Genomic DNA, 25483 nt, shown 5'->3' with positions numbered 1-25483 from the left:
CCATTTTTTTTTTTTACCCAAACATTTTTTTTTTATCAAAGACATGTAGAACAATAAATTTAGTGAAAAATTTATATATGGATGTCGTTTTTTTTTGCAAAATTTTACAACTGAAAGTGAAAAATGTCATTTTTTTGCAAAAAAAATAGTTAAATTTCGATTAATAACAAAAAAAGTAAAAATGTCAGCAGCAATGAAATACCACCAAATGAAAGCTCTATTAGTGATAAGAAAAGGAGGTAAAATTCATTTGGGTGGTAAGTTGCATGACCGAGCAATAAACGGTGAAAGTAGTGTAGTGCAGAAGTGTAAAAAGTGGCCTGGTAATTAAGGGGGTTTCAGCTAGCGGGGTTGAAGTGGTTAACAACGAATGAAAAATCATATGTCGATAATACAGTCCATTTTAAACATAATGGGGGTCATGTACAAAAAATTTTATGCCAGTTTTTGGTGTATAAATGTTGCAAGATCCCTCTTTTTCAGCTGTAGGCAATTTTGCGCCATGTTCAACACATAGTAGTGTTGACGGTGTGGCAAGGAACGTGCCGGAGGTTGGGGGGGTTTGGATCCTGACAATGTTTACCAACATTTAAGGCCCCATTCACACGTCCGCAATTTCGTTCCGCATTTTGCGGACCCGCACTTCCGGGTCTGCAATTCCGTTCTCGAAAAAAATAGAACACGTCCTATTCTTGTCCGCAATTGCGGACAAGAACAGGCATATTCTATTAGTGCCGGCTATGTGCGGTCCGCAAAATGCAGAACGCACATTGCCGCTGTCCGTGTTTTGCGGATCCGCAAAACACATTGAGGACGTGTGAATGGACCCAAAGCCTGGAAACAGGAGTAAATGTTGGCGAAAAAACGACTCCACTCAGGGGCTGGTCTAGATTTTCTGCCAGACTGCTGAAAGTGCAACAAATTTATGACAAGGCGCAAGCCTCATCCTAAATTAGCCAGAAAAGGGGAGTAAAAGACCAGTGTGAAAAGCTTTTTTTTTTTTTTTTTTTTTTTATGACTCCAATTTTATAATCAGCTACAACGCTTGTAAACATATTAGAAGCATCTTACTCAGACACTGGCGTGTTTTACAATGCGACCCTATACTTAATCACTATATGGGGGCAGTGTGGGGAAATTACTATATGGGGGCAGTGTGGGGAAATTACTATATGGGGGCAGTGTGGTGGAAGTTACTATATGGGGCAGTGTGGTGGAAGTTACTATATGGGGCAGTGTGGGGGAAGTTACTATATGGGGCAGTGTGGGGGAAGTTACTATATGGGGCAGTGTGGGGGAAGTTACTATATGGGGCAGTGTGGGGGAAATTACTATATGGGGCAGTGTGGGGGAAATTACTATATGGGGGCAGTGTGGGAGAAGTTACTATATGGGGGCAGTGTGGGAGAAGTTACTATATTGGGGCAGTGTGGGGGAAGTTACTATATGGGGGCAGTGTGGGGGAAATTACTATATGGGGGCAGTGTGGGGGAAATCACTATATGGGGGCAGTGTGGGGGCATTGCTATTAGAGGACATTATTTTTGGGGACACTATACAGGCATTATTACCTGGAGCACAATATTATTACTGGGGGCACTCTAGGGGACATTATAATTGCTGTAGACACTATAGGGACATTTGGGGTAATTTATCAAACTGGTGTAAATTAGAAATGGGTTAGTTACCCATAGCAACAGATTTCACCTTTCATTTTTGACAGCTCCTTTGGCACCCCCACCAATCAGCTGTTTGAGGAGACCGCGATGTCCCAGTGAGCGCTGCAGCCTCTTTGCTCTTTACCAAGCACAGCGCTGTCCATTTGATAGCACTGTGCTTGGTATTACAGCTCAGCCCCAATCAGATGGGACAGAGCTGCACCATGGCCATGTGAACAATGTCACATGGCCTAGGAAGAGACTGTGGCGCAGACTCTTCATACAGAAAAAAATAACTAAAACTAAAATGGAGAAGGGGGGGGGGGGGGGGGGGGTAGGCGAGTTGGGTAGACAGCCCCGGGCCTATCATGCACTTAATCCGCCCCGGGCCCTAGGGTTTCAGTCGGTTCACATTAGTGTTATTTACTTTTCACCATTCACTTTCACACACCCACTTTCTTTATCCATGATTACTTGTGATTTACATATATACCTATACTTCATACATACTTTTTCCATCTACCTTTCCAGCGGATTCTCAGTTTACAGTTTCTTGGTCTCTTTTCCCCTTTATTTAAACTTCTGCCTTGTACCAGGCTATTTGTATCTGAAGGAGGCAGATCGCCTCTGAAACGCATCATAGCTGCCTGCCATTTTGTTTTGTGTTTTAATGTACAGTACACAGACATTTTATCAATGGAGGACAGCATGCCATTTTTTTGCATCGACATCTACACATAAAACAAGCCCTCAAACATATAAGTTGATGAAAAAAATGTATAGCTTCGAAATTGCAGAGATAAAAAATAATGCTGTGCCTTAAATAGAGTATTCTACAAGGCAGCGTCCTTAAGGGGTTAACCGTATATAATATGACTGACTTTTTATTTTAGCGTAGGTTCTTCCTCACCTTACACAGCGCTCTTGCCATCTCAAATGTGCCCACTGTGTCCATATTGGCAGCAATTATTGGAATTCCTTGATAGCTTTGGCCAGAGTTCCTGAATGTAAAGGAACGAGAAAGTTCCACCTGAACAAAAAATAATAAAAATATAAAAAGTGATATAAACACAAGTGATATATACACCAATGAAAAAGTTACCCAGAAATCAACATGTTATGTTCATGCTCTATAAGGAAAACCAGTTGTTGCTAGTTACATAGACACTCCCCTATCACTGGCCCTAACAACACCCAGCTAGTTTATAGCTCCTCCCACCAGCTAGTTACATAGACACTCCCCTATCACTGGCCCTAACAACACCCAGCTAGTTTATAGCTCCTCCCACCCAGCTAGTTACATAGACACTCCCCTATCACTGCCCCTAACACCCAGCTAATTTATAGCTTCTCCCACCCAGCTAGTTACATAGACACTCCCCTATAACTGGCCCTAACAACACCCAGCTAGTTTATAGCTCCTCCCACCAGCTAGTTACATAGACACTCCCCTATCACTGGCCCTAACAACACCCAGCTAGTTTATAGCTCCTCCCACCCAGCTAGTTACATAGACACTCCCCTATCACTGCCCCTAACACCCAGCTAATTTATAGCTTCTCCCACCCAGCTAGTTACATAGACACTTCCCTATCACTGCCCCTAACATCCAGCTAGTTTATAGCCCCTCCTACCCAGCTAGTTACATAGACACTCCCCTATCACTGCCCCTAACACCACCCAGCTAGTTTATAGCTCCTCCCACCCAGCTAGTTACATAGACACTCCCCTATCACTGTTCCTAACAACACCCAGCTAGTGGATCCTCCTCCCACCCAGCTAGTTACATAGACACTCCCCTATCACTGGCCCTAACAACACTCAGCTAGTTTATAGCTCCTCCCATCCAGCTAGTTAGAAACACTCCCCTATCACTGCCCCTAACACCCAGCTAGTTTATAGCTTCTCCCACCCAGCTAATTACATAGACACTCCCCTATCAGCCAGCTAGTTTATAGCTCCTCACACCCAGCTAGTTTATAGCTCTCCCACCAGCTATTTCATAGCCCTCACCCTAGCACCACTGCCCCTAACAACACCCAGCTAGTTTATAGCTCCTCCCACCCAGCTAGTTACATAGACACTCCCCTATCACTGCCCCTAACACCCAGCTTGTTTATAGCTCCTCCCACCCAGCTAGTTACATAGACACTCCCCTATCACTGGCCCTAACATTACCCAGCTAGTTTATAGCTCTTCCTACCCAGCTAGTTACATAGACACTCCCCTATCACTGCCCCTAACACCCAGCTAGTTTATAGCTCCTCCTACCCAGCTAGTTATATAGACACTCCCCTATTCCTGCCCCTAACACCCAGCTAGTTACATAGACACTCCCCTATCACTGCCCCTAACACCCAGCTAGTTTATAGCTCCTCCCACCCAGCTAGTTACATAGACACTCCCCTATCACTGTTCCTAACAACACCCAGCTAGTGTATACCTCCTCCCACCCAGCTAGTTACATAGACACTCCCCTATCACTGGCCCTAACAACACTCAGCTAGTTTATAGCTCCTCCCATCCAGCTAGTTAGACACTCCCCTATCACTGCCCCTAACACCCAGCTAGTTTATAGCTTCTCCCACCCAGCTAATTACATAGACACTCCCCTATCAGCCAGCTAGTTTATAGCTCCTCACACCCAGCTAGTTTATAGCTCCTCCCACCAGCTATTTACATAGACCCTCCCCTATCACCATCCCTAACACCCAGCTAGTTTATAGCTCCTCCCACCCTATCTAGTTACATAGACCCTCCCCTATCACCATGCTCAACAATACCCAGCTAGTTTATAGCTCCTCCCACCCATCTAGTTACATAGACCCTCCCCTATCACCATCCCTAACACCCAGCTAGTTTATAGCTCCTCCCACCCAGCTAGTTACATAGACACTCTCCTATCACTGACACTCCCATGGACATAGTATCACAGGAAATAAGAAAGAGCTACAAGGTCATGTGACCATAGTCCAGAATAGAAGATAGCAGCAATAAAGGTAAAAGATATATATATATAAAAAACTACATCTACCTCCATAAATGATTGTTTTACAGGAGGTTGATGCAAACTGGAAAACCCCCTTTAACATGACTGTATACAGATATGGATTTCAAGATGGTGGCTCACTCCAAACGAATTGTAGGAACAGGTGCTGCTAACACAAATTAGAGGGACACCCACCCTCTGGTCAGGTTTATACAATCGATACTAGAATAATGGGTGAGCACACTTCATTTGGACTTACACAATCTAAAGTGTAGTTAAATCAAACAGTTGTATAATTCACACGTGTGTAGCACATCATAATACAATTGAATAAAACACTATAAAAATGCTCTAAAATCAAATAGAGAATGCAATACAGGGAGTTCAGAATTATTAGGCAAGTTGTATTTTTGAGGATTAATTTTATTATTGAACAACAACCATGTTCTCAATGAATATCTTTGGAAGTAGTTTTTAGTTTGTTTTTAGTTTTAGCTATTTTAGGGGGATATCTGTGTGTGCAGGTAACTATTACTGTGCATAATTATTAGGCAACTTAACAAAAAACAAATATATACCCATTTCAATTATTTATTTTTACCAGTGAAACCAATATAACATCTCAACATTCACAAATATACATTTCTGACATTCAAAAACAAAACAAAAACAAATCAGTGACCAATATAGCCACCTTTCTTTGCAAGGACACTCAAAAGCCTGCCATCCATGGATTCTGTCAGTGTTTTGATCTGTTCACCATCAACATTGCGTGCAGCAGCAACCACAGCCTCCCAGACACTGTTCAGAGAGGTGTACTGTTTTCCCTCCTTGTAAATCTAACATTTGATGATGGACCACATGTTCTCAATGGGGTTCAGATCAGGTGAACAAGGAGGCCATGTCATTAGATTTTCTTCTTTTATACCCTTTCTTGCCAGCCACGCTGTGGAGTACTTGGACGCGTGTGATGGAGCATTGTCCTGCATGAAAATCATGTTTTTCTTGAAGGATGCAGACTTCTTCCTGTACCACTGCTTGAAGAAGGTGTCTTCCAGAAACTGGCAGTAGGACTGGGAGTTGAGCTTGACTCCATCCTCAACCCGAAAAGGCCCCACAAGCTCATCTTTGATGATACCAGCCCAAACCAGTACTCCACCTCCACCTTGCTGGCGTCTGAGTCAGACTGGAGCTCTCTGCCCTTTACTAATCCAGCCACGGGCCCATCTATCTGGCCCATCAAGACTCACTCTCATTTCATCAGTCCATAAAACCTTAGAAAAATCAGTCTTGAGATATTTCTTGGCCCAGTCTTGACGTTTCAGCTTGTGTGTCTTGTTCAGTGGTGGTCGTCTTTCAGCCTTTCTTACCTTGGCCATGTCTCTGAGTATTGCACACCTTGTGCTTTTGGGCACTCCAGTGATGTTGCAGCTCTGAAATATGGCCAAACTGGTGGCAAGTGGCATCTTGGCAGCTGCATGCTTGACTTTTCTCAGTTCATGGGCAGTTATTTTGCGCCCTGGTTTTTCCACACGCTTCTTGCGACCCTGTTGACTATTTTGAATGAAACGCTTGATTGTTCGATGATCACGCTTCAGAAGCTTTGCAATTTTAAGAGTGCTGCATCCCCTCTGCAAGATATCTCACTATTTTTGACTTTTCTGAGCCTGTCAAGTCCTTCTTTTGACCCATTTTGCCAAAGGAAAGGAAGTTGCCTAATAATTATGCACACCTGATATAGGGTGTTGATGTCATTAGACCACACCCCTTCTCATTACAGAGATGCACATCACCTAATATGCTTAATTGGTAGTAGGCTTTCGAGCCTATACAGCTTGGAGTAAGACAACATGCATAAAGAGGATGATGTGGTCAAAATACTCATTTGCCTAATAATTCTGCACTCCCTGTATACTCCTCGCAGCACTTCTTATACAAGGTCCACACAATTTAGTGGACACTGCCTGAATGGTTGCTATTTCACGCAATAATCAGCTGGCTATATGGTCCCAGAATTCTTGATGGTGTAAATTACAGTCCCATAACTATAAGTCCGCATATAGATACAGATAGATATCCGGAATGTAACTATATCGGTATTCAGGCCCTTTGATGTTTCATCGGTTATTTCAAAGTATGAGTCTCTGGTACTATCATATTCCTAGTAGTCGTTGACAATACTTAGGCCCACATTAATGGTCAATATGTTTCTAGGCAAAGTTCCTCTTACCTTCCTCGGTGTTGATGTAATTCAGGCGAGGGTCGGGCGGCGCGGGTTCAGTGCCGGCGTCACGCTCTGTACTCCTCTAGCCGGCTTCCCCGAATTATCGTGGGAGTTGGGATGGGACTTATGTCTCTGTTTCGTCCGTACCTTTTTGTCTTCCGGCGCAATACAGAGGAAGGTACCTTTCAGTCTGTATTATTGTTCCGGTAGACTTTCCTGTATCCTGTAATTTTCATAGGGTGGCCACGCTTATGATTCTGGAGGTGCTCTTTACAGGTGTCCGATCAAACCCAGACGCGTTTCGGGAATTAGCCTTCCCTTCATCAGTGGTATCGTAACACCTGTTTCCCTCCGCCTTTTATTTCCAAGAGAGCACCCAAACTGTGGAAGACTGGATTTCCTTTTAAAAATGAGGATTGTACATGCGATTTTTATGCATGCGTTTTCCATGCGGTTATTTTGGTGCATGTTTTTTTTGTATACTGCATATTCCTTTTACTCTTGTGGACTCATGGTATAAACAGATTTACTGTTCGTGATTGCCTTGCAGAGATATATCATTTTGTAGTTTCTCATCACATAAGTGAATACACTCTCCATTATACCTATATGGCTATATCTTGACATTATCTATTTCAACCATTATAGTATATACTAGACACAGTATATACTAAGTATTGTCAACGACTATTAGGAATATGATAGTACCAGAGACTCATACTTTGAAATAACCGATGAAACATCAAAGGGCCTGAATACCGATATAGTTACATTCCGGATATCTGTCTGTATCTATATGCAGACTTATATTTATGGGACTGTAATTTACACCATCAAGAATTCTGGGACCATATAGCCAGCTGATTATTGCGTGAAATAGCAACCATTCAGGCAGTGTCCACTAAATTGCGTGGACCTTGACATATATAAGAAGTGCTGCGAGGAATATATTGCATTCTCTATTTGATTTTAGAGCATTTTTATAGTGTTTTATTCAATTGTATTATGATGTGCTACACACGTGTGAATTATACAACTGTTTGATTTAATTCAATTTTAGATTGTGTAAGTCCAAATGAAGTGTGCTCACCCATTATTCTAGTATCGATTGTATACAGATATGGACCAGGACAGACTTTGTGGTTGTGTCACAAGCACATTTTATTTTGCCTGGGATTCATATATTCTGCAGAAAAGACAAAGCAGATTAGTGCCAAGACTGGCAGAGGAGCAGAGTCTGCAGCATATTGCACTTATAAGGTAACCATGTCTGCAGACGAGACTTAGAACTAGGGCTTGAGATAGGCGAGGAAAGCACAAGGATTCTCGGTGACTCCAACAATTTGCATTTAAAAGGGTATTCCCATCTCAGACAATGGGGGCATATCGCTAGGATATGCCCCCATTGTCTGATAGGTGTGGGTCCCACCACTGGGACCTGCACCTATATCGAGAACGGAACGGCGAGTGCTGTGGCTGGAGGACCCCAGATTTCCCGGGGACCGTCCACCACCAAGCGCTAATCCCCGCCTCTCCCATAGAAGTGAATGGGAGCGTGCCGCGCATGCACGGCCCCTGCTCTCGTTCATTTTTATGGGGCAGACGGCAATAGCCGAGCCAGCGCTCTGCTATTTTCGGCGGCCCCATATAAATGAATGGACGGCGGCTGCGCATGCGCAGTGTGGTCCCCTTCACTTTCGGGGCTCCGTTCTCGATATAGGGACCCGCACCTATAAGACAATGGGGGCATATCCTAACGATATGCCTCCATTGTCTGAGATGAGAAAACCCCTTTAACTGAATCATTCCAAGCTGGGACTATTGTCACTCATTTTTCATTCAGCTCACAATTCCTTATAGTATGGTGGAGTGCAGAAATCGTTTGCAGACATCGCCCATGTTAGATCTGAATCTTCATGCTGTGTTATCAAGCTGATCCTGTTCTTGCAATCAGCACCTTTTCTATAATGCTTCCGAATGATGACTAACATAAATCAGACAAAGATGCAGACAACTACCGCCCCCAGTGTGTGACCGTGCTGGTCTGGTCACACTCAGAGTATGTAAATCTCTGGCATAGAGTAAAGGAAAATTACACAATGTCATCATACTTTCCAGTGACAGCTGCAAGATTGTAAGTTGGCAACCAGAGTTACAACAGGATTCCCATCCTATCTTGCTCCTACTGAAAGTAACATGATTGTCTGCCGCCATCCCGCTATCTGCATCACCCATCCGGTCTCCGCCAGCCCCTGTAGCAGTTGGAGGCCCCAGCCTGCACTCTCTTGTTAGACCTCATTCCCCTGTCTCTTAGGGCTCATGCGCACAACCAGACCGGCTACGTGCCTGTACTGCGGACTGTAAAAGGCTGGTCTGCAATATATGGGCACTGGCCGTGTGCACTCCGTGCTGCGGATGTGTACCCAGTGACTTAAATGGGTCCGCAATCCACAAGATACGATGAAGATAGGACTTCACCTATCTTTTGCGGAGTGGGGGCATGGATCGGAAGCCCACGGAAGCACTACAAAGTGCTACCATGGGCTTTTGGGTCCCTGCCTCTGCACTGCAAGCTGCGCCCTCCGTCACTGCTGGCTGCGGAGCGTGCTCACTCCTGACAGATTCCAAACACATAGAAGGTGTGGCCTGGTCCCTTCGCAGCCACTTCTGTTAGTGCTACAGCGGTAGCTGGTTCCCTTTGGCGACAAACAAAAATAGGGGGGCGGGAATCTTCATATATCAAGCAAAGGATGCATCACATAAAATGAAACGTATTAGCAAAAATGATCATAGTAATGTTACATTTAACACTAATTGTTTGGGTGAGACAACCCCTTTAAAGGGCCAGCGTATTATTACACTAATCCTCTCCAGCTAATGGCTGGACACCTGAGAATACTTAGAGCACCTTCCTCTCGGGAACGGTGCCTCAGTTTTAGTTTTCTAGAGTTCCAGTGAAGAAGTGCATATCTGTTTGTCTGCCTGTGTACCGTTGCTCTGCCTGTTCATCGACTCTGATCATTCGCTGCCTTCCCTGACTATAGCCTGACTACCGTGTTGAACCGTTGCTGCCAGCCCTGACGGACCAGTTTCACAAATACAAGTTTGCCTTTTCCTTCAGTAATTCGCACCGGTGTTTCTGACTCCTGTGGGTCAGCTGCGAACTACACTTAGACTATTCCAATAGGTAGTGGCATGGTGGCTCGTCTGTTATTTTTTGATGATCCGTGTGCTTTCCCCCAGTATGTCCGTTATGCAAAAAGATAGAAAATGTCCTATTCTTGGCTGCAAAATGCTGACCACGGACCCATTGAAGTCAATGAGTCTGCCCCCCAAAAAACTGATACATCTCAATCATCATCCGTGTTTTGTGGACCGCAAAATACATACGGTCATGTGCATGAGCCCTATGGTTGAGCAGGAAGTGCTACATTTACTGTGGTCTTCTGCAGCTGCAGTTACAGTACACATATCAGTAACTGTCTCTAGACTAGGTGGAAGGCCAAATACTAAGAAAACTCTGCTCATTTTTTGCACAGTGGAAACACAACACAAATACCACATGTAAACATACAGTAGTTGCCATGCACTTCATATGTGTTGGTGTTTTTCATTTCCTATATGTTTTTACAACCCCTATAAAAGTTCTGTGAGATTTGGTTAAACTCCAAAAGTGGCCGGACCTGTAAAAAAAATTGCAAAATAGAAACATCTCAAATACTTAACCCCTTAAAGGGATTCTGTCACCAGTTTTTGACCCCCACATTCAAAAATATATGGTTATGTGCATGGAGCTCTTGTGATTCCTAATGTGGTCTTATAAGCTAAATCTGTAGGCTCATTTAGTGTAAAAAACGTTTTATCTAACCTGTCATTCATCTCACTAAGGTGCTAAGGGGGATGCTCATGTCTTCCAGATGCCGCCCGCACCCGCCGCCGTTCGTGCCCAGCTCCTCCTTTGCTGTCATCAGCGCCGCCTTAGAATCCTTTGCTAGTCCTCCGGCTCTCCCTCAATCCCCCCTCCTTCTTCTCTAACATCCCGCGCGGGCGCACAGGCCTGTGCCTGATGCGCCCGTGCGGACTTCTCCGTTCGGCTTTATTGAGCGAAGTGCGCATGCGCCGCCACTTCGCTCAACCTCCCGATGACCTGAACACTGGCGCCAGCACTTCGCTCAACCTCCCGATGACCTGAACACTGGCGCCAGCCTTCAGGTCATCGGGAGGTTGAGCGAAGTGCCGGCGCATGCGCACTTCGCTCAATGAAGCCGAACGGAGAAGTACGCACGGGCGCATCAGGCACAGGCCTGTGCGCACGCGCGGGATGTTAGAGAAGAAGGAGGGGGGATTGAGGGAGAGCTGGAGGAGTAGCAAAGGATTCTGAGGCGGCGCTGATGACAGCAAAGGAGGAGCTGGGCACGAACGGCGGCGGGTGCGGGCGGCATCTGGAAGACATGAGCATCCCCCTGGGCACCTTAGTGAGATGAATGACAGGTTAGATAAAACGTTTTTTACACTAAATGAGCCTACAGATTTAGCTTATAAGACCACATTAGGAATCACAAGAGCTCCATGCACATAACCATATTTTTGAATGTGGGGGTCAAAAACAGACAGAATCCCTTTAAGGACCCTGCCATTTTTCACCTTAAGTACCAGGCCATTTTTTTGCAAATCTGACATGTGTCACTTTATGTGGTGATAACTTTAACCTCTTAAGGACACATGACGTACGTCATGACGTCATGTGTTGTTCCGATCACTGCCGCCCGGCCGGCGGTGATCGGAACAAGGTGCCTGCTCAAATCATTGAGCAGGCACCTCGGCTAAATGCGCGGGGGGGGGTCCCGTGACCCCCCCCCCATGTCGGCGATCGCAACAAACCGCAGGTCAATTCAGACCTGCGGTATGCTGCGCCTTTTGCAGTTTCTGATGCCTAAAATATATATGTTTACCCCGCACCCCTGAATGATTTCATGTCGGCGGGGTGAAGGGGGGGCGTGTTGCAGGGGGTGCGGGCGGTGCGGCAGGCAGGATCGCGATCCCCCACTCGCCTCCCCTTGAATAATCGTTGGTGGCCAGTGGGTATACCAGGGTGTCAGCACATAGCTGACACCCTGGTATAAACGGCTCACATCTGTGATGCGATGTCAGCCGTTTAACCCTTTCCATACCGCGGTCCATACGGACCGCTGTATGGAAAAAAGGTTAACAGCTCAGGGAGCTCCCTCCCTCTCCCATCGGAGGGCTGCTGTGCCTTTGCAGCCCCCCGATGGAGAGGAAGAGAGCCCCCAGACAGCCACCCTCCTTACCCGTCTGCGCAGTTGTGGCCACAACTGAGCAGACGGGGAAGGTTCCCATGGCAACAGGACGCCTTCTCAGGCATCCTGCTGTCCATGGTGCTGAACAGATCTGTGCTAAAGGAATAGATCTGTTCAGACAAAGTGTAAGTAAAATACAGTACAAAACACTATATAGTGTACTGTACTGTATTATACAGACATCAGACCCAAGTGGGTCTGGGTAAAAAAAAAAGTGAAAAAAGTGAAAAAAAAAGTGAAAAAAGTGAAAAAAAAAGTGAAAATCCAAAAACACATTTATCACTGATTAAAAATAAAAAATTCCCTACACATGTTTGGTATCGCCGCGTCCGTAACGACCTGATCTATAAAACGGTCATGTTACTTTACCCGAACAGTGAACGCCATAAAAAGATAAAAATAAAACTATGATGAAATTGAAGTTTTGCCCACCTTACTTCCCAAAAAAGGTAATAAAAGTGATAAAAAAAGTCGCATGTACGTCAAAATTGTAACAATCAAACCGTCATCTCATCCCGCAAAAATCATACCCTACCCAAGATAATCGCCCAAAAACTGAAAAAACTATGGCTCTTAGACTATGGAAACACTAAAACATAATTTTTTTTGTTTAAAAAATTAAATCATTGTGTAAAACTTACATAAATAAAAAAAAGTATACATATTAGGTATCGCCGCGTCCGTATCGACCGGCTCTATAAAAATATCACATGACCTAACCACTCAGGTGACCACCGTAAAAAAAAAAAAAAAAAAAAACTGTGTAAAAAAAGCCATTTTTTTGTCATCTTACGTCACAAAAAGTGTAATAGCAAGCGATCAAAAAGTCATATGCACCCCAAAATAGTGCCAATCAAACCGTCATCTCATCCCGCAAAAAATGAGACCCTACTTAAGATAATCGCCCAAAAACTAAAAAAAAATATGGCTCTTAGACTATGGAGACACTAAAACATTTTTTTGGTTTTTAAAAATGAAATCATTGTGTAAAACTTACATAAATAAAAAAATTGTATACATATTAGGTATCGCCGCGTCCGTGACAACCTAGTCTATAAAATTACCACATGATCTAACCTCACAGATGAATGTTGTAAAAAAAAAAAAAACTGTGCCAAAAAAGCTATTTCTTGTTACCTTGCCGCACAAAAAGTGTAATATAGAGCAACCAAAAATCATATTTAAAAATATTAAAATGGAAAATCTGCCAAAAAAGTGAAATTTTGAAATTGTATCTCTATTTTCCATTAAATCTTGTGCAACACCTAAAGGGTTAACAAAGTTTGTAAAAATCAGTTTTGAATACCTTGAGGGGTGTAGTTTAGATGGGGTCATTTTTATGGAGTTTTTACTCTAGGGGTGCATCAGGGGTGCTTCAAATGGGACATGGTGTAAATAAACCAGTCCAGCAAAATCTGCCTTCCAAAATCCCAACGGCGCACCTTTCACTTTATGCCCCGCTGTGTGGCCGTACAGTAGTTTACGACCACATATGGGGTGTTTCTGTAAACGGCAGAGTCAGGGCAATAAAGATACAGTCTTGTTTGGCTGTTAACCCTTGCTTTGTTAGTTAATGGAAAATTAGGTAAAAAAATGAAATTCTCAAATTTCATCCCCATTTGCCAATAACTCTTGTGCAACACCTAAAGGGTTAACGAAGTTTGTAAAATCAGTTTTGAATACCTTGAGGGGTGTAGTTTATAGAATGGGGTCATTTTTGGGTGGTTTCTATTATGTAAGCCTCGCAAAGTGACTTCAGAGCTGTAGTGGTCCCTAAAAATTGGGTTTTTGTAAATTTCAGAAAAATTTCAAGATTTCCTTCTAAACTTCTAAGCCTTGTAACATCCTCCAAAAATAAAATATCATTCCCAAAATAATTCAAACATGAAGTAGACATATGGGGAATGTAAAGTCATCACAATTTTTTGGGGTATTACTATGTATTACAGAAGTAGAGAAACTGAAACTTTGAAATTTGCACATCTTTCCAAATTTTTGGTAAATTAGGTATTTTTTTATGTATAAAAAATATTTTTTTTTACTTCATTTTTCCAGTGTCATGAAGTACAATATGTGACGAAAAAACAATCTCAGAACGGCCTGGATAAGTCAAAGCGTTTTAAAGTTATCACCACTTAAAGTGACACTGGTCAGATTTGCAAAAAATGGCCTGGTCCTTAAGGTGAAATAAGGCTGTGTCCTGAAGGGGTTAAAGATGTCCTGCGAGCCATTACTAGATGCAGTAAATCCTTAACTGCCCTCACAATGCAAGTGGGTACTATTAAAGAAGACTTGTCCATAGTGCGCCATGACTTAAGAAGGCTGGAAGAACGCACCACTGCTCTAGAAGGCCGCATGGGGGATTTGGAGGACGCCATACCACCTCTCAGACGAGAAACAAGTGAACATGCACGTAAGCTGGATGCTATTGTGGCCAAACAGGACGATTTGGAGAACCGTCTGCATAGAAATAATATGCAGATTGTGGGAGTGCCGGAGAAAGTGGAGGGACCGAACCCTACTGATTTCTTTGAAAACTGGATTAAGGAGCAATTGAGTCCTTGACCACACTTTTCGCAATAGAAAGAGCTCACCAGGTCCTGACTCGCCCCTTACCACCAGGGGCTCCACCCAGACCGGTGCTTATGAAAATACTTCACTACAAATATCGGGACATTATCCTCAGAAAGGCTCGTGAAATGCCTGCAATAGCTATTAACGGCCAGAAGGTGCCACTCCTCCCCGACTACTCCCTGGATGTTTAGAAAAGGAGGATGAGATTTCTGGATATAAAGCGTCGACTGCGAGCACTCAATGTGTCTTACTCAATGCTATAGCCAGCAAAATTGAGAGTAGTTGCCTTTGGGACTACCGCCTTTTTTGAAGACCCAAGAGAAGCGATGAGTTGGCTGGATCGACATGAGCATCAACTCCGCGCAGCGGAGCCACAGGTGGACGGAGACTGAATCATCTTTGCTCTTCACCGTCACTGAATATTTGAGTATAATGTACTGAGAGCATGCATGAGAATGTGTACAGATGTGTACTAGAGTTTCTATTTTGATTGCAATGCGTTCTTTCCTATTAAGAGAAATATGGGGGGTCCGTGGAGGCTGTATGGTGTAGTTAGAAATGAGTTAATATTACAATTACATAGTCCGAGGGAGCAACAGCGGCGGATGTCAGGACTCTACAGGCCTCAATGATTGTGGAATCTACTTTTATTGTTCCGTATTATATGTTCTAGAGTTTATTTTTGCATTTGACTACCTCGCCCCTCACGGGGTAAGTTAACCTTGGGGCTGGGCCCGGTAGCGCTGACAGGTTTTTGTTATTGAACCCGCGGTCCTGTTATGGGAGCTTTTGCGGGGACCTGTTGGTGCAGTCGGTATCCATTCTTTGGTTCCAGTTGTTTACACGGGGTGGGAGCATGGGGGGTTCTAGGGATTGCGGTCAGGGAAGAATGGGTTCTTAAGAGGTACACTCTATCTGTTAATTTGCTGATATTTGATGACTATGGCTAGTGCTGTTAAACTCTTGAGCTGGAATGTGAGAGGGATTGAAGACCCAAATAAAAATAAAGTGGTTTTAGACAGTGTAAGTCAGTACCAGCCTCTGATCTGTTGTTTACAGGAAACGCACTTACTCCCCTCTGACCAGTGGCGTACCTACCATATAGGCAGACCACGCAGCTGCTATGGGGCCAGTGAGGAAGAGGGGCCCGCAGCGGAGGAGAGGCCCCGCCCCCTAATTACTTCTGTCTATCTTTCTAAAGCTAATGGACCTTTGATGATGTTATCACAGGTCCTGTAAGGGAACTGCACAGTGTAAAGTGTAGTTCCCAGGTTAGAACAGTGCATCTGCCAGGACCTGTGATGACATCATCTTCAACATCACAGGTCCTGCAGGATGTAGCAAAGAAACTGCACCAAAAATGGTGTAGTTCCTAGTTTTGAAAGGTACATCTGCCAGGACCTATGATGACATCATCACAGGTCCTTCAACCCCAAACAGCAAGAATTAGAAGTTCACAATCAGCTCTGCATTGATCCATACAGACTGGAATGGAATGGTAAGAGAGGCCCTCCACTTCTCAACATTTACCCCCCCCCCCCCCCTCCATGCCCTTTTTTTTACTCATTGCTCACTCATGTATAATACTTCAGACAGCTACAGTGACCTCATGTAGCTCACACACACAGTGACCATAATGTATAACTAACCACATATTTCTGTAAACACTGCATCTATAGTATTATACCTTGTATGTCTCACATCAATACACTGCTCTGTGTGTGTGTGTGTGTGTATATATATATATATATATATGTATATACACATACACTGCATATATTACACAGTATTATAAATGCAATATGTACAGATATATAGTATATCCAGCAGTGTACTGATATGTGAGGTACGAGGTATAATAGATGCAGTGTGTACTGATATGTGAGGTAGGAGGTATAATAGATGCAGTGTGTACTGATATGTAAGGTACGAGGTATAATAGATGCAGTGTGTACAGATATAAAGTATATACAGCAGTGTACTGATATGTGAGGTACGAGGTATAATAGATGCAGTGTGTACTGATATGTAAGGTACGAGGTATAATAGATGCAGTGTGTACAGATATATAGTATATACAGCAGTGTACTGATATGTGAGGTAGGAGGTATAATAGATGCAGTGTGTACTGATATGTGAGGTACGAGGTATAATAGATGCAGTGTGTACTGATACGTAAGGTACGAGGTATAATAGATGCAGTGTGTACAGATATATAGTATATACAGCAGTGTACTGATATGTGAGGTAGGAGGTATAATAGATGCAGTGTGTACTGATATGTGAGGTACGAGGTATAATAGATGCAGTGTGTACTGATATGTAAGGTACGAGGTATAATAGATGCAGTGTGTACAGATATATAGTATATACAGCAGTGTACTGATATGTGAGGTAGGAGGTATAATAGATGCAGTGTGTATAGATTTATAGTATATACAGCCGAGTACTGATATGTGAGGTACGAGGTATAATATATGCAGTGTGTACAGGTATATAGTATATACGGTAGTGTAATATGTGAGGTACGAGGTATAATAGATGCAGTGTGTACAGGTATAGAGTAAATACAGCAGTGTATTGACGTGAGGTATGAGGTATAAATTACAGGTCGTACCTCATATATCAGTCCACTGCTGTATATACTATATATACTATATATCTGTACACACTGCATCTATTATACCTCGTACCTCACATATCAGTACACTACTGTATATACTATATAGCTGTACACACTGCATATATTATACCCCGTACCTCACATAACAGTACACTGCTGTATATACTATATACCTGTGCACACTGCATCTATTATACCTCCTACCTCACATATCAGTACACTGCTATATATACTATATATCTGTACACACTGCATCTATTATACCTCGTACCTCACATATTAGTACGCTACTGTATATACTATATACCTGTACACACTGCATATATTATACCCCGTACCTCACATATCAGTACACTGCTGTATATACTATATACCTGTGCACACTGAATCTATTATACCTCGTACCTCACATAACAGTACACTGCTGTATACTCTATACATCTGTGCACACTGCATCTATTATACCTCCTACCTCACATATCAGTACACTGCTGTATATACTATATATCAGTACACACTGCATCTATTATACCTCGTACCTCACATATCAGTACACTACTGTATATACTATATACCTGTACACACTGCATATATTATACCCCGTACCTCACATCAATACACTGCTGTATATACTATATACCTGTGCACACTGCATCTATTATACCTCGTACCTCACATAACAGTACACTGCTGTATACTCTATACATCTGTACACACTGCATCTATTATACCTATTTTGTGTGCCAGGGCTGTTTTGTAATCCCAATCCGGCCCTGAAGGCATAAATTATAAAACGCAGCAGCAAGAATAGTTCATGGAACAAAGAGAGAGGCCTGGAATGGGAAGTGGGAGGGGCTATAAACGGGGAATGGGGGCCCAATTTCGATTCTTGCTATGGGGCCCAGTGATTTCTATGTACGCCCCTGCCTCTGACATACACTTGCTCACTCCCTCGTGGGCCAGGGGAGTGAGTATTCTTGTTCATAAAAATATTCTGTTTACCTGCATCACCAGACGAATTGATGAGGAAGGGAGATATATATACCTGCACTGCACTTTGTTTAATGTTGAATGCGTTCTTATAGGGATATATATTCCTCCACCTTATTCACCGTTACTGGTTAGGAAGATGTTTTCTTTTATTGCAGATCTGCCACAGATTCCCACCTTACTTTTTGGCGACTTTAATACTGTACCCTGTCAACAATTGGACAATTGCATTTTTTTCGCCAAAAAGTTGCTTTACACCCATATTTTTCACTTCCCCAAAGGGTAACAGGACATATATGTTCAAAAAATGATGTATGGGCGCACAGCAGGGCATCTAGAGTCAAACAGCAAAATATGGATTTTGCTGGCAGGCCTGAATTGGCAGACATGGATTTTAGCTGCCATGTCGCATAAAGAAATTCCTGAGGTCCCCAGAAATTAAAAACACCAAGAAGTGACCCCATCTTGGAAAGTATACCCCCATACGAACATTTTAAGGGGTGGAAAGGGCACTTTTGACCTAACATGTAGTGGTTGGTGAATAGTGGATCTGTAAGGTATAAGGTGGTAAAACTACGGGGTACATCATGGATGAAATTAAATTAATACTCCATGGATAAGTGGTAGATTTTAAAACATTCCTGCATGCACAGGCCAGGTTTTACAGGGCAGGTTTTGCAGTCGTAAATGGTGTCTTTCCTTATCCCCCCTTTTGGAACACACCCTGCATCTTTTTTGGGTCCTTCCCTTCCTTGCTGTCTGGGGGACTCGACCTGGAAAATGTTGCCCTGGTACAACACGGGCACCAGGACTTCCTGAAGTACTGGGACCCTACCCGGCCTGGCTTTGAAAAATTAGGGCCTTGATAACTACCTCTTGGAACTGAAGGAAAGTTCCTGTGTGGCCTGAAGATTGAAATAGCACGTGCGCCTTGCACATTGCCATCTGTACAATGTTTACGGCCAGCTTTTTGTACCACACTTTTGTTTTTCGTGTGGCACTGTAGGGCTTCAGAAGTTGATATGAAAGATCCACCCCTCCCATGTGCCTGTTGTAGTACAGGATACAAACTGGTTTGGGAGCTAGTGGTTGTGGTACCTCCTACAGGAGCAGGGGAGCTGGTGTTAGTGTGAATGGTGGTCAGTACAAGGACCTCCCTCTTGTCCTTGTACTTAACCACCAGCATGTTCTCATGGAGAAAAGCCCTACTTTCACCCATTCTCCGTGGTTGCCCGACCAACGATCTAGGGAGGCCTCTTTGATTTTTGCGCACTGTGCCGCAAGCCACAGTACCTCTGGTAGTTAGGGACATCAATAGGGGTATGCTGGTATAATAGTTATCCACATAGAGGTGGTAATTCTTATCCAGCAGTGGGTGCATTAAGTCCTACACGATCTTCCCACTAACTCCTATGATGGGGGGGGGGGGGGCATTCTGGGGGTCCTATCCGGGAATCTTTCCCTTTGTAAATGCAGAACTTAGAAAGTTTGTATATCTTTATGCCATACCTTGCCCGTTTGATAGGCAGGTACTGGCGGAATCTAATCCTCCCTTTTAAAAGTAATAGGGACTCATCTACACTGACATTTTTATCGGGGTTGTACACCTCAGCAAACCTGGTGTTAAAGTGGTCATTGACAGGTCTAACCTTGAATAGACGGTCAAATGTCGGCTAGTTTTGGGATGGGCACTGTGCATTGTTGTTGTATTGTAGGAATTTCCGAATTGATTCAAATCGTTTCCGGGTCATGGTGTTACTGTAAATTAGAGTCTGGTCCGAAAATGTCCAAACTCCAATATTGTCTAAAATGTGGCTTCTTTACTACGCCCATATGCAGCACGAGTCCCCAAAACTTCACCATCTTTGCTGCATCTACTGGGGTCCAACCTAGGGGTTTAGCATATGCCGATGTATGGTTCTGATCAATGAATTGTTGGGGGTATACATTGGTTCGGGCCACCATCAAATTTACAAAATCTTCAGAGAAGAAGATTTTGAAAAATCTAGTTCAGTGAAGCCTGCACAGTCTATCTGTATTCCGGAGCTGCCCTCAAAATCCGGATATTGGGGCTGATAATCGTCAGGGGGTGGGGTCCATAAAGGTTCACTCTGGGGGGGGGCTGCCTCAGCTGTTGTTCTGGGGCGCCTTCTATCTAGAGGGTTCCTCATCAGCGGATGATGATGATGAGGGGGTAGAGGAGTAGAGGAAAGTGGCATCCTCTTCTCCCTCACTGGCAGACTTAGTATCGGAGGCAAGCATGGCATATGCCTCTTCAGCTGAGTATACTCGTTGGGACGAAGGGATACTCGTTGGGATATGAAGGGACTTGTAATAAATTTGAAATATAGAGAAAAGGAGCAGAGAAAAAAAGTGAAAAAAAATATGGCAGGATGCAAGAGTGCAAGCAAAAGTCTACAAACACTACCTAACTAAAATTGAATTCTATATATATGTATATTGAAATTTATATATATATATATAAAACTAGCTACATGAAAGGAAAAAAAAATCTGCACAGTAAACTGAGCAGACCGAAAAGATTGATGTTTCTGATTAGCGCTCAGCAGGTGCAGGATACACGCACGCACACAGATATTAGGGACAGGGATGGAGGGTGGCTTAGGGATCTGGAACAGCTGCAAATGCAAAAAAAATCTGTGCAACAATTCCAGATGTTCTTCTTCTTTTCTTCTTTCAGCAGGAAAAGCTCAAATCGCAGTGATGGTGCACCACAAGTCCCAGCAAGCCAACGAGCAGCACAGAACCTCTCTGCATGCAGTCACAAGCTAGAATGGCTGCCTGCAGAGAGGTTCATCCTTTTCCTGTGCTGCTATAGCGCTGCCATTCGCTGGAGCGTTGTTCCAGCCAATCGCAGCGCTGGCAGGGGACGCCAAACACTGGAGTCCCCTGCCTGACCTCGGAGGAGACCGGTGCTGACTAGTTCAGCACCAGTCACCTCCCCATAACCCCCTCCCCCCCCCCCCCTCCCCGCAGCTTCCTTCTGCTTCCGGCGCTGCGATGTGCCGGTCTTTATTGACCAGCCAATCGCAGCGCTTGGAGCTGCAGGGGGTGGAAAAACACCATGCTGCCCTTACCCAGCATTGATGCCTGCCGGTAAGAGCAGCCATGGTGCCCCAATTTCCCCCATGATCCTGCCCCAGCACCCGGCGTACTTTACGCCATGCATGTACGGCGCTGTTCCTTAAGGTACTTCCATCTGCGCCGTACATATACAGCATGGGTCCTTAAGGGATTAAAGGGGTTTTCCGAGATTTTTATACTGATGACCTATACACTTGGGGTGGGAGTCTGACACCTGGAAACTCTGCAGATCAGCTGTTTGAGAACGGACAGGCACAGTAGCGCCACGGCCTCCTCTCAGCTCATCAAATACAGCGCCGTACATGGTAAAGTGGCTGAGCTTGGTTTCACAGCTCAGCCCCATTCACTTCAATGGGGCAGAGCTGAGCCTAGGTCACGTGACCAATAAATATGACTTCACATGGCCTAGGGAAAGCTGAGAGAACGTTGCGGCGCTACTGCGAGCTCCGGTGCCTTCTTATACAGCTGATCGACTGAGGGTCCCAGGTGTCAGACCCCCACTATCCAGAGGATAGGTCATCAATATAAAAGACTTGCAAAGGCCCTTTAATCTTAGGATGATGACTACAGCTAAGACGATTTGTCCATAGCGATGTAATCTACTGGGACAGAAGCCAAACAGTGCAGCTGTTGTTAGGTCCCTATTGATGCAATTGTCACTAAGATCTTGTGTATGCACAAGTCAGAATTTGTGGGAAATATAGGGGTCATTTATTACACAGAAATATGCCTAAATTAGGCGTATGTCTGGGCAGATTGGTCCTTTGTGCCTCAGTCTGTGACTTCTTCCCACTCACGCCAGGTGTAAAAAAAAGTGGGTGTCTTACTGGTACTAAATTGCGCCCCCTTCGGTTCTGTGATGTTCTCACTACCACAGGATTGAAACACTTAAACCAATTGATGGAGCCCTCTCTAATACGCCCCAGGCATAACTTTGAATATGTACAACTCCAACATTTTTACTCCTCTATACGTACCACCCACACCTTACGCAGGAGCCTTACGGTGTTTGAACAAATGTGTCTTGCCCCTTCTGCTGTCCTCAGGGACATCTCCACCATTTACAACTTGCTTGCTCTCCAGACCTCTGACCAGCTCCCCTCCTTCTGCCACGCCTGGAATCGTGACCTAGGGAATGACCTCACCCCATCTCAATGGAAGCGGGCTTTTCTTCTTTCTCATAAAGCAGTAATTTCCACTAAGGTGCAGGAGACGAATTATAAAGTCCTCTCCAGGTGGTACAGAGTGCCGTCTGTGCTTCACAGATGGTTTCCATCTGTTTCGGATCGCTGTTCGAGGTGCTGTACCGACGAAGGCACCTTGTTACACATTTGGTGGCATTGCACCATCCTGCGACCTTACTGGAACTTTGTACATCGCATTGTGCGGGCAGTGACGGGAATACCCATTCCCAACGCTCCTGAAGCACTTTTGTTGTTTATCTTTGATCTGACTATCCCTGCTTTTAAGGTTTCGCTCCTTAAGTATATGTTACAGGCTGCAAAAACGGTCGTCCCTCGCCATTGGAAATCACTTACGCCTTCCTCCCCGGAGGAATGGTTTGAAGAAATTGCCCTACATCAGCGGATGGAGGATCTCATCTGCGTCTCTCCTCAGGACACCTCTCGATTCGTTCAAACCTGGGGCCCTTGGGAAACTTTCCGAGGATCAGATAATTTTCGTAATGCCCGTCTATAATCCCGCACTCCCCCACCCTCTCCTTCCCCTGTACCTTTCCTCTTTGTCTGTGGTCTACTGTTATGTGCCCTCCTTTGTTTGTTTTTTGTTATGTACATGTCTTACTAGGCTTAGATTTATATAGCCTTCTCTGCTTCATGTAAACAATGTGATTCTCTTGCTCATGTGTTGCCACATGTTCTTACTGCCTTTACGTATGGGAAATTGTACCTCGTTACCTCCTTTGTCTGGAGATTACTCTATAATGTATACGGCATTGCATGACATTGCAATATGTTACCTTTTGTATCACATTTTCATCTACTTATTTGAAAAACTCAATAAATTCTTGAATGAGAAAAAAGTGGGTGTGGCAGGAAGAGCCTGCGCCCGCCCCTTCATAACTCCAGCGGATCCCCCTTCCCTTATAGATTGTAAGCTCTTGCGGGCAGGGTCCTCTATCCCTCTGTACCAGTCTGTTAATAGTTTCTTGTTTATTTTATTTTGATATTTGTGTACCTCAGTCTGGCTGTACAGCGCCATGGAATTAATGGAGCTTTAAAATAAATAATAATAATCAAGTGCAGGGCCTTGTGCCCCTGTATCTTTTATTTTACTGTTTTTCCTGGGCCTATTTTGGGGTTTTGTCAGAACCTTGAAGTAGCACTCCCACAAAAATTTTTATTCTCTGACCTGTTAGAAAGGTACATGATATAAACTGTAGTGGAGGTAGTTTTCTTCCCAGTGACTGTATTTGTGAGGTATCCCCTCTCTTCTGACCCTCAGCTGTGACCAACATTCACCAAATAACACAGCGTGTTATATGTGGACATGAAGTCAGTCTCTCTATGTATTCCTATGGCAGCCTCATAGGAATGAATAGAGAAGTCACTGACTTCCTGTCCTGTGTCAGTTGGAGATCAGAGAGTTGGTCACTGGTAAGAAGATTACCATCACTACAGTTTACATCATGTTTCTATCAAGTCAAAATAAATATGTTTGTGGGAATGCTTCTTTAAAGAGGACCTTTCACTAGTATACAAACTAAAAACTAACTCTATCAGTGGGCACTTACTAGTATGTCCTGGGCGCCGCTCCGTTCGCCCGGTATAGGCTCCGGTGTCTCAGCTCCGTCTGTTGTACTAGACTGATTTTTTGTAGGAGGCGTGTCTCTTGCTGCAGCACTGGCCAATCGCAGCGCACAGCTCATAGCCAGGCTATCTGCGGCGCCCAGGCATACTAGTAAGTGCAGGGGGACCCCTGGGCGCCACTCTGCCCTACAGATAGAGTTAGTTTTTAGTTTGTATACTAGTGAAAGGTCCTCTTTAAACAACTTTCTCTTAAAGGGGTATTCCGGGATTTGAGTATTGACAGTCCCTCCTCAGGACAGGCCATCAAAATCTGATCACTGGGGGATCCAAAACCCTGCCAATCAGTTGTTCCCAAGAACTACACAGCGCCATCCGATGTGTAGTGGACAGAGCTGGTTACTGCAGCGCTCTTCCTTTCACTTCAATGGGAGCAGTGCTGTAGTAACCTGCTTCGTCTACTATATCGTGGACGGAGCTGTGAAGTTCCAGCGCCGGAGCTACTTGGGAATAGCTGAATGGCAAGAGTGTGGTATGTAAGACACCAGCGGATCAGATATTAATGGCCTATCCTGAGGACGGGCCTTCAATAGTAAAACCCTTGTAATACTTACTTTATATGTGTGAGTAATTGGTAAACCAACAGCACCAGGACTGTAAGAATATGAAAATGAATTGAGTATCAAATGCTCACCTCGCTGCGAGACTTCAAAGTACTTCTCTTCGGTCGGAGCAAAACATCCTTAAAATCCAGTTTAATATCATTGTCTATGCGCGGCATGATTACCTGTAGATGGGTACAGACATACATAAGGGTGTAAAGAAGCTCGTAAAATAAAAGGCTGCAAGAGAAGAGAAGCAACTGTTAGGCTGGGTTCACACGGGCGTGTCCGGATTAGGTCCGGATGCGTCCCGGTGTATTGCGGCAAACCCGCGCGATTAGGTACGCAATTGCAGTCAGTTTTGACTGCGATTGCGTTCCGATGTTCAGTTTTTATCACGCGGGTGCAATGTGTTTTGCACTCGCGTGATAAAAAACCGACTGTGGTACCCAGACCCGAACTTCTTCACAGAAGTTCAGGTTTGGGTTAGTTGTAGTGTAGATTGTATTATTTTCCCTTATAACATGGTTATAAGGGAAAATAATAGCATTCTGAATACAGAATGCTTAGTACAAGGTCAATTGAGGGTTAAAAAAAATAAAAGAAATTAACTCACCTTGTCCTCTTCATTGCGC

At 44.1% G+C, this 25483-nt stretch overlaps 1 protein-coding gene across 2 annotated transcripts in view; it reads right to left on the bottom strand.

The window, feature by feature from the left end:
• Nucleotides 1–25483, bottom strand: part of GMPR2 (guanosine monophosphate reductase 2) — a 56187-nt gene that overhangs the window by 27715 nt on the left and 2989 nt on the right. For both annotated transcript variants that reach the window (XM_044273166.1, XM_044273175.1), the window contains exons 2-3: nucleotides 24941–25033; nucleotides 2569–2688 (exon numbers count right to left, since the gene is read on the bottom strand). In XM_044273166.1, coding sequence (XP_044129101.1) covers nucleotides 2569–2688; nucleotides 24941–25027 — 207 coding nt within the window. In that variant the 5' untranslated portion in view covers nucleotides 25028–25033. The remainder of the gene's footprint in view (nucleotides 1–2568; nucleotides 2689–24940; nucleotides 25034–25483) is intronic.

The sequence above is a fragment of the Bufo gargarizans genome, chromosome 1, assembly GCF_014858855.1.
Source record: "Bufo gargarizans isolate SCDJY-AF-19 chromosome 1, ASM1485885v1, whole genome shotgun sequence".
Lineage (NCBI taxonomy): Eukaryota > Metazoa > Chordata > Amphibia > Anura > Bufonidae > Bufo > Bufo gargarizans.
Note: the sequence above shows the minus strand (reverse complement) of the source record. Positions and strands in the feature narration are given on the sequence as shown.